The sequence below is a fragment of the Peromyscus leucopus genome, chromosome 9 (assembly GCF_004664715.2).
Source record: "Peromyscus leucopus breed LL Stock chromosome 9, UCI_PerLeu_2.1, whole genome shotgun sequence".
NCBI lineage: Eukaryota > Metazoa > Chordata > Mammalia > Rodentia > Cricetidae > Peromyscus > Peromyscus leucopus.
The window spans coordinates 56949079-56970630 of NC_051070.1; the positions used below are offsets into that span (position 1 = coordinate 56949079).

Genomic DNA, 21552 nt, shown 5'->3' on the forward strand with positions numbered 1-21552 from the left:
TTTTCTCCCTCTGTTCAGGTCCACAGTACGGTGTTGCCCGTGAAGATGTAGTTCTTAACCGTATTCTTGGTGAAGGCTTCTTCGGGGAGGTCTACGAAGGGGTCTACACCAATCACGTGAGTCCCAGGCTCTTTTCTGGCAGCCCTCATCTGTCTGTCTGTCTGAAGGGTGAGAGAGGAGTTGGGTCATAGGTAGCAGCTGACTGATACACAGCGGGTCCTCATTCACATGGCCCAGGACTATTTCTGGAGCACCCAGGGAGTGAAGGGAATGATCCATTCCCAGAACTGGGGAGCAGTGTCCTAGGGGTAGAAACGCAGTGGGCTCTGAGTCTTGTCGGGGATTGCAGGAGGGTAAGTGGGGTAAGATGCAGTTAGAGCGGGTCCTGAGTGAATCCAGCAGGATTGGTGTCCAGGTCACTGAAGCCTGGGTGAGCCTTGCCTACCTATGTGGTTATGCTTTGGCAGGCTGGAGAAGGCCGAGCCCAGTGAGAGTGGTGTGGTTGAGAGCCGACGCTATAGACAAAGAAGGAGCCCCTGTGCGTTCTGCGCATGCCTGCTTGCTTCGGGCAGATCATGTGACTTGTATCCTCACCTGGACACAGGGAAAGAGCTTTCTGGTCGCTGAAGCCCTTTCTAGTTCTGACACAGAACGATCCAGAAGGGAGGGAAAGAGCATGAAAAGAGATAGAAAAATGGGGTGTGGGGGAGAGCTTGGGGGGGGGACAGGGATGAGGTGCCATGGAAGGGCCGCTCTATTTGCCTTCCCTAGGGCGGTAGCCAAGTCTGCGATGGCCGTGCTGAGGGTAGGGAAAGAACACTTTCTCCTGAGAAGCACGAGAGTCCCTGAACATACTCTTCTATTGCAGAAAGGAGAAAAAATTAATGTGGCCGTCAAGACCTGCAAGAAAGACTGCACCCTGGACAATAAGGAGAAGTTCATGAGCGAGGCAGGTAGGCGTCCCCCGGGGAGGAGCCCCCAAGATGCTCCAGCACTCAAGGATGAGGGGGCTGGGAAGGAGCGAGTGCAAACAATAACGGGAACCCACCCCCCACTCCTGATTGTAAAAGGACTCTTGTCCCATATTTCACAGCTGGGGCAGGAAACTGAATTGCTCATATGCAGATACTTATATGTCTGGGGATGGGTTTGTAGCTTGGTGGTAGGACACTTACCTGGTATGCGAGAGGCCATGTTTGATCCTCAGCAGTAAGGTGGGGGTGGGGAGATACTTTCTGTATGACCTTTGACCTGCTCCACCACCCTTGCCGCCATGCAGTGATCATGAAGAATCTTGACCACCCCCACATAGTGAAGCTGATTGGCATCATTGAAGAGGAACCCACGTGGATCGTCATGGAACTGTATCCTCACGGGGAGGTGAGCTCAGCGGCCAGATGAGGAGTCCCGGGTGACATCTGGGCTGCTGTTGAGCAGCGGATGGAAGGCATTTTATAGCAAGGGATCTTTACAGCTTCCTGCCTTCTATATTTAGCTGTTAGGTGGAGGAAATGGCCAAAGCATATTGTCACCTTTGAATTTGTCCCCTAAAGGGAAGGAGGGGTCAAGTGGCTATTGGTAGCCCGGTGCCTTGGTGCCACATTGGGGCACAGTGAGTGATTCTGATGGCATGTCTCTCTTCCGGCAGCTGGGTCACTACCTGGAAAGAAACAAAAGCTCCCTGAAGGTCCCCACCCTGGTCCTGTACTCTCTACAGATATGCAAAGCCATGGCCTATCTTGAGAGCATCAACTGTGTACACAGGTAGGAACAGCATGAGACTGCATGGTCTGTGCCTGGCAACCAAGAGTACTCAGCACTCAGCACCCGGGTAGTCTCCATGAAACATTTCCTCACCTGGAGAGTTAAAATGTTCTAGGGTACTGAGAGGAAGTCCAGAGTCTGAAGTCTCAGTGGAGCTTTGTGCCTTCAGGCCAGTGCTGGAGAGGGCTGCACATGCCCAGAGCTCCATCTCCTTTGCCCCGCCCACTGGGTGACACATGACCTAGGAAGAAGTGGGCTAGAGAAGCGTCCAGAACATCATAGGGTCTGTCACTCTCCATCCTGGTTCCCCGATATCCCTGACCCACCAGCCACTTTAACTATGACTGTCGCTGGCTCTTCCCCACTCTCCACCAGGCTTTGTTCTCGCTCCCTTGAGAACATGAGCCCCAAGGAGACCACGCTGGGGGTGCTCACTGCACCACTGACATGGCCTGTGTAGCTTTGAGCATGATTCTGTGCCAAGCCATTTGGAGATACAAACAAACATTCCCTCGTGCGTCCAGTGAGTCCTGTGGAGCACCCACTCAGTACTGGCCCGTGTTCCAGAACGTGGAACAAAGTCGTGATCAAGAGAAATAAGAATCCTTTTCTTTGGAAAGCTCACAGTCCAGAGTGCGAGGGTCAAATGTGAGACGCACACGGCCTGGGGCCAAGGCACTGTGGTCATAGGTTGTTTCCTTTATTTATCTGAAGGTTGGTGTTTTAAAACCGTCTTTTGAGCCGGGCGGTGGTGGCGTACGCCTTTAATCCCAGCACTCGGGAGGCAGAGGCAGTCGGATCTCTGTGAGTTCAAGGCCAGCCTGGGCTACCAAGTGAGTCCCAGGAAAGGTGCAAAGCTACACAGAGAAACCCTGTCTCGAAAAACAAAAAAACAAAAAAAACGTCTTTTGAAACAGCAGGAAGTGGCCTCACCTGTGAGAAGCAAGTGAGCCTTTGGGGGTTGGTGGTGACAGTAAGGGTACATACAGGTGGCCCATGCCAACAGGCACTCCTCAAGGAGAGCCAGATGCCTACGAGTTTCAGGAGTTATGATCTCTTCCTGGCAGAAGCCTGCTGGAATGTTCCTTCAGGCTGATGCCTGGTTCTCCTCACTCGTACCAGAGTCCCGGGGCCTCATGCTAGTCTTCAATCCTTCTTTCAGGGATATCGCTGTCCGGAACATTCTGGTGGCCTCTCCTGAGTGCGTGAAGCTGGGGGACTTCGGGCTCTCCCGGTACATCGAGGATGAGGACTATTACAAAGGTAAGGACTTGCTATATATGTAGAATTCAAAATCCCAGAGCAAGGAAGCCGGAGGGTCAGGCAGCCTAGGTCAGTGGTCTTGGGAGAGCAGGAATACAATTCCGGCTCTTACATCCCTAAATAATTCCTACAAACCTCTTTGTCCGCACAAAGCCTCTGTGACTCGTCTCCCCATCAAATGGATGTCCCCTGAGTCCATCAACTTCCGCCGCTTCACAACTGCCAGTGACGTCTGGATGTTTGGTGAGTGGTGATTCAGGGGGGCCCCGTGATCTAGGCTGGAGGCCAGCACAGGGAGCAAGTGTCTTCCATGTTCTCCTCAGGTCCCAGGGCCACTGAGAAGTCCCAAAGGTAGAGAGTCAGTGGAGAGCAGAAGTAACATGGGCTAAGGCCTGGTCGGGACAAACTGGGCTTGTCTCCCTTGTAAAGACTCTTATGACAAGCATGTACTACATCTACCATCACTAAGGACTATATGGGAAAGGCTTCAAGGAATCCTCAAAGACAACCGGCTGGTTTCTTTTGATGAGGGGGTATAAGAAGAGAGAGGACCCGGCTGGGTATGACGGACACAGCACTCCATACATGACATATGGCCCTGCAGCTGTTTCTGGGAAATATCTTTGTTCTTCTCATTTTCCACCCGAGGAAATTAAGGCTCAGATGAGTCAAGGGTTTGTCCAAGATCCCACAGGCAACAAGTGTCAGTATGAAGTTTATAACTCCATTTGGAGAGGCTTTGCTCTCCCCACACCCCCATGAGGAAGTTCTGACAATCCAGATGTGCCCTCCTCTGGATCCCCAGAATCCCAGTAGCTCCATGAGGAGAGTTCTAGGGAGTAGACCATGGTTCATATACTATAAGTATAGGCTATCGATGTCTTGGGTGGATCATTGAGGTGGGGGAGACCTCAGAGCAGAACGCTCCTCCTCCAGCTGGGACTAAGTGCCAGTGGCCAAAGCTGTCCCTGGGGAGGGCAGGTTGGTCCCTCCCCTGAGCCTTCTCCCTCTGCTCTCAGCTGTGTGCGTGTGGGAGATCCTCAGCTTTGGGAAGCAGCCTTTCTTCTGGCTTGAAAACAAGGATGTCATCGGCGTGCTGGAGAAAGGGGACAGGCTGCCCAAGCCTGACCTCTGTCCACCTGTCCTTTACACGCTCATGACTCGATGCTGGGACTATGACCCCAGTGACCGGCCCCGCTTCACGGAGCTTGTGTGCAGTCTCAGGTGAGCATATTGTGGGGCGCTATGGGAAGGGGATGTGGCTGTGGTCTCCATCCCTGTGCAGTGAGTGGGTGTCCTGCTCCCCCTTGTCAGGAGAGTTCAGGTTAAAGCCGGCGACTTGCCCCCCTAGTGGTGATAGGTAAAATGGAACTTATATTAGAACTTCCTTCTGATCATCACAGGGAAGGTGCCCTCCCTTCTAGTAGAAGTATAATAGGTTCCAGATAGTGTCGGAGGACAGAAAATTGAGACCAAGTTCATTGCCACATGCAAGCTCAGAGATGAGGGCCTTGTTCACTCAGATGCCTCATGGAGCAGACTACTTATGACCATGATCTTTCTTGTTCTCCCTCTCCATTTGAAATCCTTCCCAGTTATGGAAGAAAGGGGGTGCTTTTGACTTGTTATCAAGACTGTGCCCCAGAAGTTACCTGTCTGTTCTGCTTGAGGATCAGTGGCCTAAGGCTTGGATCCTTCTCATTGCCCAGCTGCTGTTTCTCCAGTGCTAGAGGTCACTGGTGGAGGGGATGTTTTCTATCTTAGGGGTTCAGGGCTTCCTTCTTCCTGCCTACATCTCACACGTGGTCCAACTTCTTTTTTTTTTTTTTTTTTTTTTGGTTTTCCGAGACAGGGTTTCTCTGTGTAGCTTTGCGCCTTTCCTGGAGCTCACTTGGTAGCCCAGGCTGGCCTCGAACTCACAGAGATCCGCCTGGCTCTGCCTCCCAAGTGCTGGGATTAAAGGCGTGCGCCACTACCGCCCGGCACAACTTCTTTTAGTTTCCTTTAGGGTGGGGATGAACAGACCACTGTTAAGGACTCAGATAATAAATATTTGGGTTTTCAAGTCTATGCAAGTCTCTGTTACAACTCCTTGGCTCTACCATTGCAGCCCAAAGTGCTGGTAAAGGAAGGAGTGGGCTGTGTTTGATAAAATTCCATCTGCATACACCCAAACTTGGCATTATGTTTACATGCCATAAATTTAAAAAAAAAAAAATTCAATCATGAGAAAATGTGGTAGCCTTTCTTAATTTGAAACCAGGCAAAAATAGGTAGCAGGGCAGGCTTAGCTGTGGCCATCATTTGCTGACCTCTGCCTTAATCTGACTTGCTTAATGATCTTAGATAAAATAGCAAACATTGTGTGTGTGTGTGTGTGTGCACGTGCATGCGTGCATATGTGTGTGTGCGTGCGTGCGTGCGTGCGTGCGTGCGTGCGTGCGTGTGTGTGTGTGTGTGTGTGTGTATACAGGTGTGTGTGTACTGGGGATCAAACCCAGGGTTTTGCACATGTTAGGCAACTATTCTGCCACTGCACTACATTCCCAGCTCTGGTGATTTTATTTGAGGGTGAGAAAACAGGCCATAGGCAAGACAAGGCAGTTCATGCTTATAATCCCAATGCTTGAAAGGTACAGACAGTAGGGTCATGAGTTCAAGGTCATTCTCAGCACATTAAAATAAACAGTCTGATAGGAGGCCCAAGGGAGAGGCTAAGAATGCCCAGGTGGGGATGACCCTGCATTTGTTTGTGACTTGGAGTCTCTAACACATTCTGCAAAACCACAGTCTTAGGAGGCCTGTCTGCTCCTGTCTGTCTTCCCTCTGTGACCCTTTAATTAATTCTGCACCATCTGTTGGTCCTTCACAAGGATAACTTAGGAAGCCAGAAGGTTCCAGGATTAAAAGTAATTGAAAGATGTAATCTGGGTTGGAAAAGGAGGGGTCTTGAGAACCACAGGGAGCCTTGGTCATTGCCTGTCTCTGGGTTGAAACTCATTCCCACTCCTTGAAGAGACTCAGAGCCCAGAAGAACTCAGATACCTCCTTCAGGCACAGCCTGGCAGTCCTTCCTCCAGGGTTAAGAAAGGGTCCAAATGACACTCCCCAGTCTTGTGTCAAACTTTGAGAACTTGCACAAAATGTTAGTGAACTGCCAGAATCCTTTAGATTGTCAAAACATAGTAGGCTATGCTCACAGTGTGTGTGTGTGTGTGTGTGTGTGTGTGTGTGTGTAAATTTGAAGGTACATACCACATGGTATGCACGTGACAATGTGCACTTGATCTGTTTTCCTTTGAACACGTGGACTCGAAGACTCTGCAGTAATTCCAAGGGTCTCTGGGTTGAGATGTATCACACTGGGACAGAAAAGAAAGACCTCACTATAGCTGAGAGTACCCTATAGCTCACAGCAAGCGACAGAGTGGGAAGCGGGAAATAGCCAGTGTTATGGTGAATCTGCGCCTGGCTCATGAACTCAGATGGGACATTGGAAATGTACACAGGGCTTGTTGCCAACAGCTGGTACAGGACGTCTGGAGATGGGGAGGTTGCTCTGTGGCCAGCTTCCGCCACCTCTTGGGCTAGCTCTCTAAGGATTCCTACCCGTTGTCTATTTGTGTGACCCTCTCAAACCTTGGTGCAAGGGTGACCTCCATATCCTAATCTGTCTCAGAGAGGTCTCCAAGTCTCTCATGGATTGGGCAGGTGGAGATGGGATCTGGTGACTCTCTACTGGTCAGGCCTCCACTGGCTTCAGTGTGCCCCCTTTGACCCTGTTTCTCTCTATCTGCCCTGACTCGCCAACAGTGACATTTATCAGATGGAGAAGGACATTGCCATAGAGCAGGAAAGGAATGCTCGCTACAGACCCCCCAAAATATTGGAGCCCACTGCCTTTCAAGAACCCCCACCCAAGGTAAGCCAAGTCTGGGCTTCATCAGTCCTGCGGTCAAAGCAGAGCCAGGTCCCTTCGTGGCCCAACTGCCCACTCACAGCACAAGGAGCTTGCTTTTTTACAATCCTCTTTCAGTTCTGGACCCAAACCCCAACCATCCACAGGTGTCCCCTCAAGAGAAATCTGGGGCCAGCACACAGCCCGTGGGGAAGCTGGATCAAGAACTGTCCTTTAGTTCCCTGTGAAAGCCTGTGTGCTTCTAGGGATGGCAGATCAGGTGTCCACTCTGATAAGGGAGGGAAATGTCCCTAGCCCCTGACAGTCAGTCTCTATGTCCATGCCTCAATGACAGCCTTAGGCTCAGGATCCAGGACTGTACTGCCCCACCATCACATGGTTGAGTTTCCAGAAACCAGGCCTGTGTTGGCTAGAGCTGGCAAAACAAAAAACCACAGGCAGAATGATTTAAAGAACAGACATCCATCCCTCACAGTCTCTGAAATTTGGAAGTCCACAGCCCAGAAAACCTCAAATGTAGTCTCTGGTGAGGTTCTCTGGTCGCTGTTTTCCTCATCACTGTGATGAAACAACCAATGAAGACAACCTAAAGAAGGAAGGGATTATTTGAACTGTGCATTTAAGAGTAGAGTCCATTATAGCAGGGAAGGCATGGATGCCCAAGGTCACATGATATCTGCAGTCAGGAAGCAGAGAGGTGAATGCTGCTTCTGAGGTAGCCTTGCCTTTTTATGTGGTCCAGGATCCCAGCCCACAGAATGATGACTGTATATCTAGAGTGAATCTCCTCTCAGTTAGTTTAATACAGAAACCCCCTCAAAGACATACCCAGAGTCTTGTCTCTTTGATGATTCTAGACCTGTCAAATTGACAATATTAATTGTCACGGGGCCCCTTCCTAGCTTTCAGATGGCATCCTCACGTGTCATGGAAGGTAAGAGGTAATGAAAAGGACTCTCTTAGTCTACAGTACTGTTCTCATCAGGGTACTCATCCCATCATGGGATGACCTCACCCAACTCTACCTCTTCCTCAAAGACCGCAGCTCATAATACTGTCACATGGGAGTCAGGATACCAATATACAATCAGGTCCCGTTGGGACTGGGCACAGAGGATGAGTCCATTGCATCACCCAGTCTGGGTCAAGGCCCTTTCTCCTAGTCTCTCTCACTTGTGCTGTTCTCATCCCTTCCCATCACTAGCCATGGAACCAGTGCTCAAGGTGTGGCTGCAAAATGGATCCAGTGCCAGTTTTGTTCCCATCTCTCTATTGTAAACAAACAGAACTGCCTCGGACCCGATAGTTCCTTTGGTGTGTCCTTTTTGCTGAAGGGGAGAGTCAGACTTGACAAAGCTCTGTGTTCTCTTTCTAGCCCAGCCGGCCCAAGTACAGACCCCCTCCACAGACCAACCTGCTAGCTCCCAAGCTGCAGTTCCAGGTAAATGTGTAACCAGAAGGTGGGGAGGTTCGACTCCATCCCTCCTCAAGGTCCTTCCTGACGTGCCATGCCGACACCCTTGGGGTGCAGCAGCAAACACCTGCTTAGGAGGTAGAGATGCCTGGGTTGGCTCTTTCTTGGTAGCCAAGAGAGAATTTCAACTTCTATCAAAAGGACAGACATGCAGTTCTTCCGGAAGTCCTGCCTGCAGTCCAGTCCCGCCATCTGCAGTGTCTGCTGCTTCCTGTGCCTGCCTGCAGCTGCCTTCCTGTGTCCCTGGCTTCCCTGACCTCTTACCCTGAACAGAGCCTCCTGGGAAGGAATTCCAGGGTGCTGGGGATGGATGATGATCCCTGAGACTTGAGTGTCGCCCAAGGTTCTATGCAGAGGCTCTGGACAGGACCTAGGTGGCCAGTGAAAAGAGAGCAGGGACCCATCTAAGCTGTCTGCATCCGTCATTGCCAGCCTTGAATCTACCCAAGGCTGTAGCCTGTGACTCATGTAGTCCTGCCCTGTGTCATTCTCTTGCATCTGGGTGAGAGATGGCCTGGCCTCCTGCCTTTCCTTCCCCTACATCCCCTAGCACAGAGTTGTGGCTTCAAAACAGAACACCCCAAGGAACCAGTACCAATGTTAGCTCTGCTGATGCTCCTCACAGGAAGAGTGAGTCTCCCAACCATGCTTTCCTTGTCAGGGAGATGGCCCTGTGTCAAAAACAAGCCCAACCAAGAATGGAAATGTCTTGTATGGGGTGACAATAATGCCTTTAAAACAGATATGTCAGCTGGTGAGGTGGTTCAGAGGGTAAAGGCACTCGCTGCCAAACCCGACGACCCGAGTCTGGTCCCTGGAACCAATGTGGTGGAAGGAGAAAACTGGTGTCCAGAAATTGTCCTCTGACCTCCACAATCATTATATGGCATGCATGTGAGCCTGCACACACACACACACACACACACACACACACACACACACACACACACACACACACAAAGCTAAAACAACATTTAAAATATTATATTGTTAGACTGGGGAGATGGCTTTGTGATTTTTAAACACTTGCCATGGAAGCATGAAGGTTGAAGTTTGAGGCCTCAGAATCCACATAAACTCCAGGTGAGCACGGTGGCTGCCTGTAATTCCAGCCTTAGAAGGCAGAGATGAGGAGTCCCCAGAGCAAACTGGAGGATGTTGTGACAAGTTCTAGGTTTGACCAAGAGACTACGCCTCAGTGAATAAGGGGGAATAGTGATTAAGGATGACTCCTGACATCAATCCAGGACCTCCATGTATAGTTCAAATACATATGCATGCACAATAAGTTTTCAATCAAAATAATTATACCCCAGACACACAAAATATACATATACATACATGCATATACACACACATACATGCACACACACATACACACATACAGACTTCTGGATTTTGACCCTGTGGATTCAACTAACCAATAATGGAAAATATGAAAAAAAAGAAAAGAGCAAAGCCCATATCTACTTGAAATACAGATTTTTCTTGTTATTATTCCCTGAACAAGATAGTATGCCACTTACATAGCCTTTCCATAGTATTCAATATCATAAGCAATCTAGAGTACCTTACAATACATCAGAAGACAGCTGTAGATACACAAATATAACACCATTTTATGTAAGGGATTCCGTATCTACAGTGCATCCTGGAACTACACATCCCTGGGACACTGAGGGATAACTCGTGTGTGTGTGTGTGTGTGTGTGTGTGTGTGTGTGTGTGTGTGTGTATTCATTCATCTGCAGGCTTATCATAACCTACACCACAACTGTGAAACAAGCCCCTTCCCAAAGGGTCATGAGGTCCCAGCCCTGGTCTCAGGAGATGAGTCATCAGTGAGCACCCTCCCTTGCGAAGAGCATTGTGCAGGAGGATTGGCTACAGATGAGAGGCCACATTGCTCTGCCACATCTCTTCGTAGGGGCCAGGAAAATCGCGCATCCCATTCTTTATCTGCCATGGTAGAGCAAGTCTGCATCCCCACAGTGCAAATGCGTCCCTTTTTTGTGCTCCTGTTCGTAGCAGCTAATTGTCTACCCTCTTGCCTTGTCCCTGTGCCTTGTGCTTCTTTGCTTCTCATGAATAGGTCCCTGAGGGTCTGTGTGCCAGCTCTCCTACACTTACCAGCCCTATGGAGTATCCATCTCCTGTTAACTCGCTGCACACCCCACCTCTCCACCGGCACAATGTCTTCAAGCGCCACAGCATGCGGGTAAGAGGACTCTGCATGCTGGGTGTCAGCCTCGCCGAGGAGGCTGCTGGAGGGGGGTGGCTTGGGAAATGCTCCGTGTGTCCATGTGCCAGGCAGGCTACTGAGGGCTTCTGTGCCCTCTTCCCTTTTGCAAACACATCAGCTGGACAGGACCTGCTTTTGTCCATACTGGTGCTGTGGCCAATGATGTCAGACTCTCTCTCTTTCCTGAGTCCTAGGAATCAGGTACTCCAGGCAGTGCAGAGGCTTTTGGGCAGAGCATAGCAGGCCTGGGGCTGCTGAGGAATACAGGACCCTGGAGGTCCCACCCTGTGCTGCATTCCTGACTGATTGCTTTGGTTGCTAACTCTCTCCCTGGAGAAAGACTTCATGGTGGCTTTCCCTGCTGCTTTTGTGAATGGTGCTTCTGCGTGGAGGGTAGAGACTGGCGTGGATACTGACTCACTAGCTAGCTCCCCTGTGGCCTTGTTCTCTTCAGTGACTGCCGAGGCCCTGAAGGCTTCATGGACCAGATGGTCAGGTCTTCTGTGCAGAGCATCTTGGCTTGTGGGCAGATGTCCACCTCCACCAACCATCTCCCTTATGGTCAGTTGCCGTGAGCGCCTGACATATTTTACTAAGTTATGAAACATACCAAAACACTTAGCATTTTAGCTCTTGCTCTCTATATATGTACATTTCAGACTCATAACTCTAAAGCTTTTTGTGGGAAAAAAAATGCATGTTGATTACAATACCTTTTTGAGAAACGTAGGTAATTATGTTGATATGCTTCTGTGCTGCTTATTCTTAATTTAGTAAAAATTTGAAATGAGCATAATTTAGAATTCCAGGCAGTAAGATCTGTTATGAAAGCAATTTTCCCCAAACTCACTCTGTTTTTCTCTCTTACATTAATTTAACCAATTTCTGACTTCGCATGTGCTTACCCATAATTAACCCACAGTTTCAAGCATGTGCTATAATTTAGGCAGTGTTCACTGCCCCCCACCCCTGCCCTGGACCCTTTTATTCAGAGTTAATTAAGTTTCAGAGAGCTTTGTTTAAAATGGCGTTCTTTTAGAAAGAGGCTGTTCAGTGCCTGCGAGGGGTGGTACTGCCCTTGCCCAAGCCGAGCGTCACTGCCAGGACTGTTCAGTTCCATAAAGACAGCCTGTGCAGGTCTTTTGTGCCAGGGGATTAGCAGTGATTGTCAGACGAGAACTCTGCCTGAAAGAACATAATGAATATTTCTTTAAATAAGTTTTTTTAAAAAGTTAAAAAGTATAAACTCTTTCCCATGGCATAGATGAGAAAGTATCGCTCTAGCGGTGTGCCGACAAGGGATAATAGGTTTCCCAAGAATCTCCCAAAAGCATTTCACAAAGATTCAGAGACAGGAAAAAAAAAAAAAAAAGATTTCCCCTATAGCATGGCTCATCTGGGAGTCTGTGGAGCATCCCACGGTCACGATGGTAGCCGTCTCCCTCCCTGGGGATATTGCAATTCAATAATGAAGTTCTGAAGGGTAGACTAGAGTGCTGTCCTGGGTGCTGAAGGAAGACATGGGAGGCTGGGCCTTCAAGGCACAGGTGCAGGCTCACCTGGCTCGCTGCTGCGGAAGATTTGGACAGGAAAAACTGGAATGCAGGGGACGGACAAAGAAGCAGCAGTGCTAGGAGCCAGGAGTGCGTGGTAAAAAGCTATAGGGTGGGGGAGGGTGGGGCACTGTTTTGCTAGAACAAGGAAGGTTTTATGTGGAGGTGTAAATGAGGCAGGAAGGATGATGAGCCATAAGCAAATTACAGAGAACAACTCGTGAACGCCGTTCTGCAGCACAAGTTCCTGATTCCTTCCAAGAAGTGTAGGTGTCTGTCGCCTAGGAAGAATACCCAGGGTACATTTCGACCAAACTGCAGCGTAAAGAGGTTTAAAAGTTATTATTGGGATTATTGGAGCTGGGGAGATGGCGCCGTGGATAAGGCACTTGCCATGCAAGCTGGAGGAGCTGAGTTTGGATCCTCAAACTCACCTCAGTGCTGGATGGGTGTGGTGGCCCACCTGTAATTCCAGCTCTAAGAATATGGAGAATCCCGGGAACAAGGGGGCTTGGTAGACTAGCCCATTTTGGTGAGCTCTCAGCTCACCTGAAAGAGAGGTACTGTGCTTCAAGAACAATTGAGGGAGATACCTATTCCACCTCCAGCCTCATGCACATGGTCCTGCAACACATGTCAACATGCATACACACATGTGTGCACATACTTACACAGATTAAGAATAAAGCAAAAAGCTTCTCCTTTTGCCCTATAATATGTCATTATAAGGCATCAGAACAAGCCTTCCAGCATGTGTTCACTGAAGTATCTACCAAGGTTAAGCCTGGGGCATATAGCACATATACCCAATGAGGATCTCTTAAGACCTATTTGGACTCCAGTAACTCATCCTATCAGTATTTAATCCCCCCAGTCTATGGATCTAACTCTGTATTTAGAACTTTTGACACTTAAGTCCCACTATGTATTAAAAGCCTGAGATAGCTGTAGACCATAGCAGTCACGGGTATTAGATTTAGCTGGAGACATTTTTAACTTTAAAATGTTTACCTTCTTTGGGCAGTGGTGGTGCACATCTTTAATCCCACCACTCAGGAGGCAGACGCAGGTGGATAACTGACTTTGAGGCCAGCCTGGTCTACAGAGTGAGTTCCAGGACAGCTAGGACTGTTTCACAGAGAAACCCTGTACCTTCCTTTTGGAGCATTGGTGTCTTAGTCTATATTCTGCTCCTATAACCATACCCAAGGCTGGAACTTCACACTGGGAAGAGGCTTATTTAGCTCAGTTTTGGAGTGTTAAGAATATGGGCAGACACCTGCAGGGCTCCAGTGAGGACTTTCTGGTCACATCATACCATGGTAGACAGCATCATGTTAGGGGCATGAACTATGTGTTCTATCTATTATTTATTGAATCCAGTGAGAACAGGAACATAATGGTTCTTAAAATTCCTGTTCTCCCAGCATCTGGCTCTATGCCTGCCACATAGCTGCTTAACAGATAATTTCTGAATGGGTTAGATCAGTGGTTCTCAACCTTCCTAATGCTGCAACCCTTTAGTACAGTTCCTCATGTGGTGGTGGCCCCAGCCATACAATTCTTTCATTGCTACTTTGTAACTGTAATTTTTCTACTGTTATGAATGATAATGTAAATATCTGTGTTTTCCAGTGGTCTTAGGTGACCCCTGTGAAAAGGTCATTCGACAACCCCCGCCCCAAGAGGGTTCAAGACCCACAGGTTGAGAACCACTGGGTTAGATGACTATCATAAGAAATCAACACTGGTAATTGAATCTGTTTGAGTGATGGGCAACATACCCCAATATAACTATTTTAAAGCTATATTGTAACAAACAAGCCTGTTTTATAGGGCTTAGTGGGAAACTCTTCAGAGGCCTGGAGACATGTGGCTTGTTAATATATATATATATATTAGCATTTTCTTTAAGTGACTTATAAACCAGCCACTTCAAAGGGAAGGGACTGTTGATTCACCATGTGCTTTTGTAACAGGATACCTGAGACTGGGTGATTTATACAAAAGTTTATTACCTCCTGTTTTGGGGACTGGGAACTCAGAGATCAAGGGCCACCTCTAGTGAGGGCCTTCCTGCTGTTTTCTGACCTGGCCGAAGACATCCCATGGTGAAGGAGCACAGAGTGCAAGCAGAGAGGCAAACTCACCTTTCTCCCGGGAGCCCCTCCCGTGGAAACTAGCCCATCCATGTATTAATGGCATGAACTTGTTCATGCACTCAGCGCCTCCGTGATCTTTAAGTCACACCCCACTTCTCAACACCATTGTACTAGAAGTCAGGTTCCCGACACATGAACCTTAGGGGGCCACATTCTAGCCATAGCAGAGACCTCTGGTGTTCATGTCACAAAAGGGCCCTGTTACTGGTAAAGGGTTTTGCAGTCAAGAGGACACACACAGCCTTCTTCCTTCAGTAGACCCAGGAGGCCAAGGTGATCACTCACAGCAGATAAAAAACAAAATAGTTCAGAGGGACTGAGAAAATAATTATGTAAATGTACCCTGGATAGATGGAGGGAAAATAGGAAAACATCAACACCCATGTAGGGTGATAAAACTAAGAGTAAGTCCAAAGCGCCATAGGTGAGTGAAGACCAAGGTTAGAGCTAGTGAAGAGGAGGAAGCATTCACCTTGTGTCTGTGGAGTCATGCTCTGGAAATTTCATTAATCACCTGGTCTCTTAGCACGCTCCTTTCTTTTAACCTCTGGTTATATCCTTCAAGCTGTTCCCTTAACCAAGAGTGCATGACTGATGGGCACGAACAGTCCTGTACCCCTGGAGCTTAAGGTAGCCCCACGGCCTGCAGAAGCTTCCAGACCTGCCACCAGCATGCTTAGGTAGAAACAAGTTCCAAAGGGTTTGGGGCTAGCTTTGTATTTCCGAGTCTATAAAATGTCAGTAGCCATCACAAATGCCAGCCAAGAAAAGAGGTGGATGGTTGAAAACAAAATGTCATTGGCAGACCATGTGACGGTTTGAACCCACTGCTTTGGGATTTGGCATCCTGTTGCAGCCAGGTGTGTGGATGAGTCTGAGACCAGAGCAGAACATCTGGTCTGCATTTGTGGCTATGGGTTAAGGAACAGACAAGAGAAGAGCAGCCGGCAATGCCAACGTTGGGCTCCCTGGGGGGCTCTTCAGTAGCTCCTCCCTGGTCCAAGCCAAAGGATGGGGCTCACTGCAGCTGTTGTCCCCACAGGAGGAGGACTTCATCCGGCCCAGTAGCCGAGAAGAGGCCCAGCTGCTCTGGGAGGCAGAGAAGATCAAGATGCGGCAGGTCCTAGACAGACAGCAGAAGCAGATGGTGGAAGATTCCCAGTGGCTGAGGCGGGAGGAGAGATGCTTGGTGAGCGCCTCCCCTCTTTTCCTGACCAGGGGGGGCGGATGCTCCTCATGCGTTCTCCATGCTTTCTACTCCGGATCCTAAGTCCTTTGCTTTGGTCTCCTCTGCAGGACCCTATGGTTTATATGAATGACAAGTCCCCACTGGTAAGTGACCGGGAAAAGCCTGTCAAGAGCCACAGGCTGCAAAAGCCTTATCCACACAGGACCCCTCGGCCAGACCCCTGGGTCTGCCTGTCTCTGCCCCTTAGGTTGACCCCAAGCTTCTCCTGAAAGGCTGTGGGACTCATATTGTCAGTGCTATCTTGGGCCTCTAGAAAGGCCACTTGGGGTCAGGAGCTCTCAGGTCCCCTCACTCGTGGCTGTAATATCTAAACTGGATGGGCAATGAGGAAATAGGACTTTCCCTGAATGCACAGTAGTGATTCCTCTCTCTCTCTTCCTTTCCTTACAGACCCCCGAGAAGGAGGCCGGCTACAGTGAGTGCTTCCTGGGGGGGGCAGTTTCCACCTGGAGTGTTGGGGGTGTGGCCCTGTCCTTGCTCACTGTCCTGCAAGGAGCAGAGGGTTGCCTTTGATTTTTAATAAGGAAAGCTACCATTTGCCTTGTTTTAACCCTTGGGTGTGGAGTCAGCTGGGTTTTGGCAGGAACCTCCCCTTCAGCTCTGCCCCAGCCCCCAACTCCCCATCTACCCTGGCCCTTTCTGCTCTTCTGGAGTTGGCAACTTCTTTGGGTCCCCTTTCCTTTTGTCTTTCTTAAATGAGTCTGGAACACTCTCCTTTTTTCTGTTTTTCACTCGCCCTATGGGAGGCCCTTTGTTAGGTCTAGACCTACCTTCCCAGTCCCTACTGGTCTTCTCCAGGCCAGAGGGATTGAAGATTCAAAGTCACAAAGATCTCTCCAGAAGCTTCTACTGAAGGCATGGAGGGGGGGGCCAAAGAGTGGAGCTGCTGCTGCTGAGCTGATGATGATGACGATGATGATGATGATAACAATAGTCACAAAGAACTTAGCACGACCAGGCACAGCCCTCAGTCGCTCACAAATGTTAACTCACTTTGCATTATATCAACACTCTGGGGTTGGTGCAATCTATCTCCATCTCACAGATGAATCGGGGACCCAGGACAGTGACGTGACTTGTTTAATACCACACAACTACTTACTAACTGACTCAGCTCAGGTTTGAGACCAGACGTTCTGGGTTCCAAGGTCCTTTCTGAGCCGACAATCTCATTCTCCAGATGAAAATTAAGCCTGGGGGTGTAGACAACTGCCTTGGGTGGAATGAGCTCTCCCGTGTGACGGTTACGTGAGAAGCAAGCTTACTGGCTTGCATCTCTGCCCACTGTCACACCGGCTCCCCCAGGCTGGGTGTGCCGTTGCTCATCAGAGCAGAGTCAGTAGTATGACAAACCATCAATGCATGTCTTAAAATCTACCCCACCCCCACCCCGAGCTGCCACTGCACCAGGGTGGGCCACACAGACCGCCACCTGCAGACTGCGGGTTTCTTTTCCACGGACGCTGAGAGCCAGCTTTGCTGTTCTTCGGGAACTTGCCCGTCTTAGAGGAAGCACACCAGGGCTTGGAGTCTCCTACGCTCGCTGCACTCCTGCGTCCCTGCCTTGACTTTCCCTTTCTATGCCATGGACAGATCCTGTCCCTTAGCTGCTGGGAAGTCAGGAAGACCAGGATGCTATTTCCTTGGTCATCTTCCCGGAATTTGGGTTTTACACTCTTGGAATCTCCTGATGGTAGGGAAGGGGAGTTGGCTTGATTATAAGAAAGTAGAAGGAGAAAGACCAGGTACTGAGACCTTCACCTGCTCCCTGTCCTTCCTGTTACAGCCGAGTTCACGGGGCCTCCACAGAAGCCACCGCGGCTCGGTGCACAGGTATGTATTGGGGTTACAACCACCCAAATCCATAGATCGGAAAGGCTCAGAGATAATCCAGTCCAGGGTCATTGTTGTAGAGATGAGTCCCAGAGAGCAGATGTACCTTGCCTGAGGCCTCATAGCTAATTCGTGACAAAATGGGAAAGGAACCAGTTTTTTTTTTTGTTTTATTTTTTAACCTCCTGGTCTCTTCCCTGACCAGGGAAAGGGTCTCATTGGTTCAGCCTAGTATCAAGAATATCGGGGCCTCTTCTCTCCCTGAGCCCTACCCCAGATTCTAGCATCCTCCTGTCCCTGGTTTTCTTGATTCTAGAATGTGTATTCTCAATGTCAGCTTCCCACAAAGGTCACCTGAGAAATGTTAAGACAGTGTGGACCAGATGATGTTTAGACTGAGTTGGTGTGACTGCGTGTTTTGTTAACACACCAGCATTCTGTTTGGGTCCACCAGTTGGAGGATGATGACCCCAGAGGCAGAAAGGGGGGCTGTTGTTGCACAGAAGAGGTCTTTTCACTGGTTGAATAGCAGTGATAGAGGGGTCCTTCTGGTCCCCCATGAGCCACGGGCCATCCACTCCTTCCTTTCAGTCCATTCAGCCCACAGCCAACCTGGACAGGACCGATGACGCCGTGTACCACAATGTCATGACGCTGGTGGAAGCCGTGCTGGAACTCAAGAACAGGCTCAGCCAGCTGCCCCCTGAGGACTATGTTGTGGTGGTAAAGGTAACTGACAAGGTGGGAGTGGGTCAGGGAGGTAGGGGCTGCCCAGCCCTGGAAGGAAAACTACTGTGCCCCACTAATGGCCAGTCCCACAGACCCCAGAGGAACAAGGGGACTCTTGGGAGTGCAACCCAGGCAGTCTCAGAGGGCAGATGCCATCCCAGAGTGCAGCCCCAGGAGGAGGAGCTTTCTCAGAAAGCAAGGGAGACAGCTGCCCTGCTCTTGCTCTCTTAGAATGTGGGCCTGAACCTGCGGAAGCTCATCGGCAGTGTGGACGATCTCTTACCCTCCTTACCATCATCTTCTAGAACAGAGGTGAGTGTCCTTGTTCCCAGCCACACCTCCTGAGCCTCCTCCTGTCCCCAGCTGTAATTCCTACCAGAGGCTCACTGGGGCCACCTGGGCAGCCTTATTTCTCCCAACAGATACCTCCACAGAGCATCGGAGCAGTTAGCACCAGAGGGCTGAGCCTGCTCTGGGACTTAGTGAAAATCCCAGTCCAGGTCTCAAATAACCTCAATGGATATTTGCAAGGAGGAGCATACCTTCCTCCCTCCTCTCCCACCGTCCCCAGTGAGCCAGTGCACTTAGGTTAAGGTAGATATGCCATAGATAGCGAACTACTGCTAAAGTTGAGGGTGAGTCCTGCTTCTCTGATGGAATGATGCCTGGGGCATGCAGAGTGATGTCCCAAAAGTGGTGACCCACACGCAGAGTGTCGTACATGGCAGAAGGAACTTTATTGAGCTGTTAAAAGTAAGGGTCCCCAGAAAGAGAGGATATGATGGAGTATCCCGGAGGAGAGTGTCAGAGTCAGAGACAAGGGACTGTGAGGACCGCAGCTGAAGTCAGAGGAATGCCCCTGCTGAAAGGGGCCACAGCTAAGGGAGGTGTAGCCTCGGAGCTGGAAAAAGCAAGGGACTCTCACCTGGACTCTCTCACCAGAATATAGCTCTGTTGGTGATCTCAGCCTCCCATGGGACACTCCTTTCAGAATTCTGACCTCTAGGACTGTTCAGTAATGAACATGGAAAGTTTGCACTGCTGTGTTCTTGTAGCCATGGGAAACGGATCGATTTCTTGTCCAGAAAAATACAGTGCATTGATGCCTTGACTCCTAGTGGTCGTCTATGTGGCATAGCCTATCATGTGCCCTCTCCTGCTCATGGTTTCCCAAGGCTTAACAGAGCAGGAACAGGGCCGGCTAGCCTCTGGGTGACCTAGTAAGGAGTCCCAGCTGGGCAGGTGCCACCACCAGAGAGCTGAGATGGCTCCTGAGAACCCAGACAACTCACTGGGTGAATTTCCCAGTGCGGGTCTGTTGGGAGGGTTTGGCATGACCAATTCATTCATTTTGTTAGGGAGATAACTTTCGTGCCGTGTATTCATCATGCTAAGCACTAGCAATGCAGCGGTTAAATGAATAAATGTGGGATCTGGTCTCTTTACTCGACAACAGACAGGTTAAAGCATAGGTCTTTGGTTAATTTTCTCATGGCTATGGCAAAATACCCTAGGAAAATGTCAGAAGGAAAATGTCATCGTGGTAGGGAAGGCACGGTGGAAGCAGTGTGAGGTGACTGTTCACATTGCGTCTACCGTCGGGAAGACGAAACATGGTAAATGCTGGTGATGCTCACTGTCTCCTATTTATTCATCCCGAGACCTCAGCCCGTGGAATGGCTCCACCTCATTAGGGTGGGTCTCCGCACCTCAGTTAATCCTGTCTAGACACTCCCTCACAGATGCGCCCAGGGCTGTGTTCCCATTGTCACTTTAAATGTCATTGTTTGACAATCAAGATTATCCATCAAAGTAGGTGACTGTGTTTGACCTCTGACCAGCGTGCAGGGATTACTGCTGTGAAGGAGGGCGCTATCCGGTTCAGTCTGGCATGGCTGGCACCTGGTTGGCTAGGGAGCTGGTGACCAACTCCAGCCTGTGCAGAGGGGTGGATTCAGGATTCAGCCCATGCTTGGAGTAATCGGCCCCCAGATGTCTTAGCCAACACCCTTTTTGATCCATCACTCATGCAGCCTCTCCTGTGTGCTTGCCCACCAGATTGAAGGGACCCAGAAACTTCTCAACAAAGACCTGGCAGAGCTCATCAACAAGATGAGGTTGGCTCAGCAGAACGCTGTAACATCCCTGAGTGAGGACTGCAAGAGGCAGATGCTCACAGCTTCCCACACCCTGGCCGTGGATGCCAAGAACCTGCTGGATGCCGTGGACCAAGCCAAGGTTCTGGCCAACCTGGCCCGCCCACCTGCGGAGTGATCGATCAAGGGAGGGGCTGCCTGCCTGCATCTTCTGCCCCAACCTGTCATGGCGTACCTTTCCTGCTGCCTTGCCTTTGGTTATTGGTCTTCTAGGGAAGGCTGAGGAGAGTCTTCCCCTCACCACTTTGCACGACTCCCCCCTCCCCACCCCACCCCGGACTGTGCTGCTCTGGCTGCTTCTGGACAGACACGACTCTGGGCACAGACACAGGGTGGGGTGACATAGTTCATAGGGTACCACCGTCAGCCGCTCCCTCCTACCCCAGCCTGTGTGCTGGAGTATCACTGGGGTCACAGTTGTACCCCGACCAGCCAGGATGGCTTTCTGCATGGACATGTGAGGGCCAGTATTCCTCTCCTTCTTTACCCCTCAGGAGACTCCTGACACAGAGGGGACAGAGGGGGGCTTTTATTTGTAGAGAGGCCGGTGAGATGAGGGCTGGGCCTGGCTCTCTTGTACAGTGTACATTGGAATTTTATTTAATGTGAGTTTGGCCTGGACGGACAGCCATGGGCCGTAGTCCAGGAACAAACCGCTCTGTCCACAGGGCTCTGTGTTTTTATCAAACCCAGCGCCACAGGGAAGAAGTAGAGAGTCGGAGGTCAGAACGGGACTTGATGTCCTTCCTGCATTTCTCTTCTCCCTCTTCTCTTCTCCCCTCTTTTCTTACTCCTCTTTTTCTCTTCTCTCTTTTCACATCTGCTCCTTTCCTCCCTCATGTGTTTGTGGAGAACATTCATTTCCCACCCTTCTTTTTGATCTGTGGTTGAATTAAAATTGTTACCATTCGCTTTGTGGTTAGCTTGACTGTATCGCTTATTTGATCCGCTCCCCGTGGGAGGAAGCTGACCTGGAGCCCCAGCCCATGAGGAGGGTGGGGTGGTACCTGGAAAGTTCCAGGAGGACATGGTGTAGTTCCCTCTGTGGGACATTCCTCCCCTGAGTGTCCCCAAACCACCCTGACTCTGGAGGGGACCAGATGATGCCAGTGGCAGCTGAGGTAGCTGGCAGGAAGGCATGACACTTTTGAGAGCAGCCATCTCAGCTTTATTTCGCTCACATGCAAGGAGGATGGGATGTGGGCAAG

The 21552-nt window shown here is 50.0% G+C and overlaps 1 protein-coding gene across 3 annotated transcripts in view; it reads left to right on the top strand.

Annotated features, from left to right (window-relative positions):
• The window catches only part of Ptk2b (protein tyrosine kinase 2 beta), a 127137-nt gene extending 105871 nt beyond the window's left edge, over nucleotides 1-21266 (top strand). For 2 of the 3 annotated variants that reach the window (XM_028890027.2, XM_037208443.1), the window contains exons 15-31: nucleotides 19-116; nucleotides 869-953; nucleotides 1280-1380; nucleotides 1649-1764; nucleotides 2927-3027; nucleotides 3181-3270; nucleotides 4047-4251; nucleotides 6841-6949; nucleotides 8322-8387; nucleotides 10513-10638; nucleotides 15420-15566; nucleotides 15674-15709; nucleotides 16017-16041; nucleotides 17413-17459; nucleotides 18051-18188; nucleotides 18420-18500; nucleotides 20247-21266. In XM_028890027.2, coding sequence (XP_028745860.1) covers nucleotides 19-116; nucleotides 869-953; nucleotides 1280-1380; nucleotides 1649-1764; nucleotides 2927-3027; nucleotides 3181-3270; nucleotides 4047-4251; nucleotides 6841-6949; nucleotides 8322-8387; nucleotides 10513-10638; nucleotides 15420-15566; nucleotides 15674-15709; nucleotides 16017-16041; nucleotides 17413-17459; nucleotides 18051-18188; nucleotides 18420-18500; nucleotides 20247-20462 — 1787 coding nt within the window. In that variant the 3' untranslated portion in view covers nucleotides 20463-21266. The remainder of the gene's footprint in view (nucleotides 1-18; nucleotides 117-868; nucleotides 954-1279; nucleotides 1381-1648; nucleotides 1765-2926; nucleotides 3028-3180; nucleotides 3271-4046; nucleotides 4252-6840; nucleotides 6950-8321; nucleotides 8388-10512; nucleotides 10639-15419; nucleotides 15567-15673; nucleotides 15710-16016; nucleotides 16042-17412; nucleotides 17460-18050; nucleotides 18189-18419; nucleotides 18501-20246) is intronic. The other variant, XM_028890028.2, reaches the window with a different exon arrangement.
• The last annotated feature ends 286 nt before the right edge of the window (nucleotides 21267-21552 follow it).